Source organism: Neodiprion virginianus, chromosome 5, assembly GCF_021901495.1.
Source record: "Neodiprion virginianus isolate iyNeoVirg1 chromosome 5, iyNeoVirg1.1, whole genome shotgun sequence".
Classification (NCBI taxonomy): domain Eukaryota; kingdom Metazoa; phylum Arthropoda; class Insecta; order Hymenoptera; family Diprionidae; genus Neodiprion; species Neodiprion virginianus.
The window spans coordinates 16,437,248-16,439,850 of NC_060881.1; the positions used below are offsets into that span (position 1 = coordinate 16,437,248).

General features: G+C 38.2%; 1 protein-coding gene across 1 annotated transcript; it reads right to left on the reverse strand.

Annotated features, from left to right (window-relative positions):
* Positions 1-1,573: 1,573 nt before the first annotated feature.
* LOC124305581 (uncharacterized) lies at positions 1,574-2,377 on the reverse strand. Its single transcript, XM_046765160.1, has one exon. The coding sequence runs from the start codon at positions 2,375-2,377 to the stop codon at positions 1,574-1,576; it is 804 nt and encodes a 267-aa protein (XP_046621116.1).
* Positions 2,378-2,603: the final 226 nt, after the last annotated feature.

The following is a 2,603-nucleotide window of genomic DNA, read 5'->3' on the forward strand; positions in this document are numbered from 1 at the left end:
TCCCGGAATGCACTCGCAACAAATTGTCTAATAAATTTTAGGGTTGCGTCGAATCACGATATTTTGCGGATGAAATGTTGTAAGGTTTGAAAGATACGTACTCGAGGGACTTTTCAGCGAGATTGTCATTGAATTGTATTTTCAGTCTCCTTCAAATATATCGATTTTCAATTTACCAGTGCACTCAGAGAAAAATGTAGTTGACTTTGCTATAAAAAATAGTGTGCTGAGGGGACAATACGAATTTATAGTTAATAGAACTTATTGCATTATGTTGTTCCAAACTATGAACTTATTGTTACATCTGAGAAAGTTGTATGGTTAACGATACAACAATGAAGACCTAACCATGTTTAAACATTAGTGAGATAAGCGTGATAAACTTATCGTTACTCGATTTATAATTTGGAAATTCAATACAGAAATTTTAGATTGCAGTTTGTTAACTTTACTATACGAGTTGAGTAGCTTCATAGTAAATGTATAGTAAAACTGTGGAATGAAAAAAATAGATAAGGAACTCGTAGATAATTCATGTCAATGATTTTTCGTGAGCGCAGATACCATTTTGACAACTTATCAGTAGCTACAACCGTTGCAAACGCATTCTGGATCGATTAAAACCTAGCGCATCATTTTTTCCTAACCGGAGCTCGAACCCCATTCGTTCGCAATGTTCGGATTATAAGTCGGGCACCCTACCTACTACGCTTTTTTTTTTTTATATTAAGTTTTTATTTATTGATGAGGTAGCCTTACACGTTTTCTGGTGTTGTAGCGTACAATAAAACTTACAAATAGGCGTTTTGTATTGGTATTTTTATGTGGAGCTTTGGGCTATATTTATAGCGTGACTGTAAGCTCTGATGTTTCTATGATGTATCTTATCATTTATTGTTTTTATTGTGTATCTGTTTTATATAGCGATGGCTAGTAGCTAGTAGTAGCTATTGCAGATATTGGTTGCATATACTAATGATGAATAGCTCTATGCTATCTTGAATATTATCGTTGTTTTTTGTATTGAGTTTAATAATCGTGTATTCTATTATCGTGTTGTTTATGGGAGTGGGATAATACATGGGGGTTATCTCGAGTGTTTTTTTTTGTATATGATGGCTGTACCTCCTCCTTTCCGCGGTGGTGGTCTGTCATTCCTGATAATATTATATTCGGGGAAGAATATTCTATGTGTGTAGTTAAGGTTAGTTTCGGAGATAAGTGCTATGTCAATATTATTGTTCGTAATAAAATTATGTAAATTATACCTTCCTTGATGTGTTCTGATAGACTGCACGTTAATAGCAGTAATTGTTAGGTGTTTCGTATCTTGATTTGGTGTGTTTGGTGTCTGGTCGGGTGTAGCGTTGGGTGTTGGGCATGTATCCATTGTTGTCTGTTGCTATTCGATGCATAGATGTTCGTATAGGTTGTTAATTCTATGACTATTGAAGTCGATTTTTGAGCTGAGGTTGCTGATGGCGATCGTCATTGCTGTGATAATGTCAGATTTGAGAGTTTTTGCCCAGTGGGGAGGGGTTTCACTCGTATCTGGAAGGGTGTGTGTTTGTTGTTATTGTGTGGTATGCGGGATTTGTTGAGTTGTTTTATTTGATGTTGCCTGTGCGAAAGAGAGGCCTTGCTTTATCGTCCTATGTGCTGTGTGTAGCTTTTGTGCTGTTTGTTTCTGGTTAGTTGTATTATTGGCTCGGATTATCTTGATAATGAATTTGTAGTACGGACATCCCTTATAGCTGGATGGGTGTCCTGTGCTGCTGCAGTTTGCACAGCGTAGTTTTTGTTTGTCGGTTTCGGTTGTAATAGTGCATTCTCCGGGTGCATGGTTATCGCTGCGTTTTACGCATCTGTATGGCATGTGCCAGTTTATGCTGGCGTGTCCCAGGCGCTGGCAGTTACTGCATTGGTGTATTGCACTTCGCTTGAGGTGTTCCCACCGGATTTTCTGATGCGCTAGGAATTTTATATTTTTAATATGCGTGAGTTCGCTGTCGTGTGTCAGATGTACGATATATATTTTTCTTTGTTGGTTTTCATTGTTTGTTTTGAGTTGTGTGACTCTGTCGATTTTTGTGTTCGGTAGATTTAATTCTTTCAGTTCCTCTAGTATATCGTCTTTGTTGTAGTCTCCGGCTATTTCTTTGAGTACGATGGGTTTTGGTCTTAGCGACTTTGGTGTGTACGTAAAGTATTCGACCTTTGCGGCTTTTAGAGCTGTTGTTACTTGCGTGTGCGTGTTGATTGTGTCAGTTCGGACGGTTGCGTCGTTGGTATCTGTGGCTCTGATGAAGAACTTTTCTTTTTGGATATTGGCTTTAATGAGTAGCGAGATTGTCTCTCGGATACTTCTTATATTCATTAATCTGATGGGGGGAGCTTTTGAGTTAGCTTGTGTTTGGGTGAGCTGCTGGCTTGTCGTTTTTTATGTGTTGTCTGGGGTTTCGTCTCGATTGTGATTGGCGATTTCCATGTGTTCATTATCGAGCAGTAACTCGTAGCTTTGGTTAAAGGTATCAGTGTTTCGTTATGATTCGTGTGTTATTTTTTACTTGTCTTTTTGGGCGTTGTTCATCCGCTGTATTGTG

What these genes read in the sequence shown, in the direction of transcription:
- LOC124305581 (XM_046765160.1), bottom strand. Translation starts at nt 2,377, where the DNA reads ATGAATATAAGAAGTATCCGAGAGACAATCTCGCTACTCATTAAAGCC.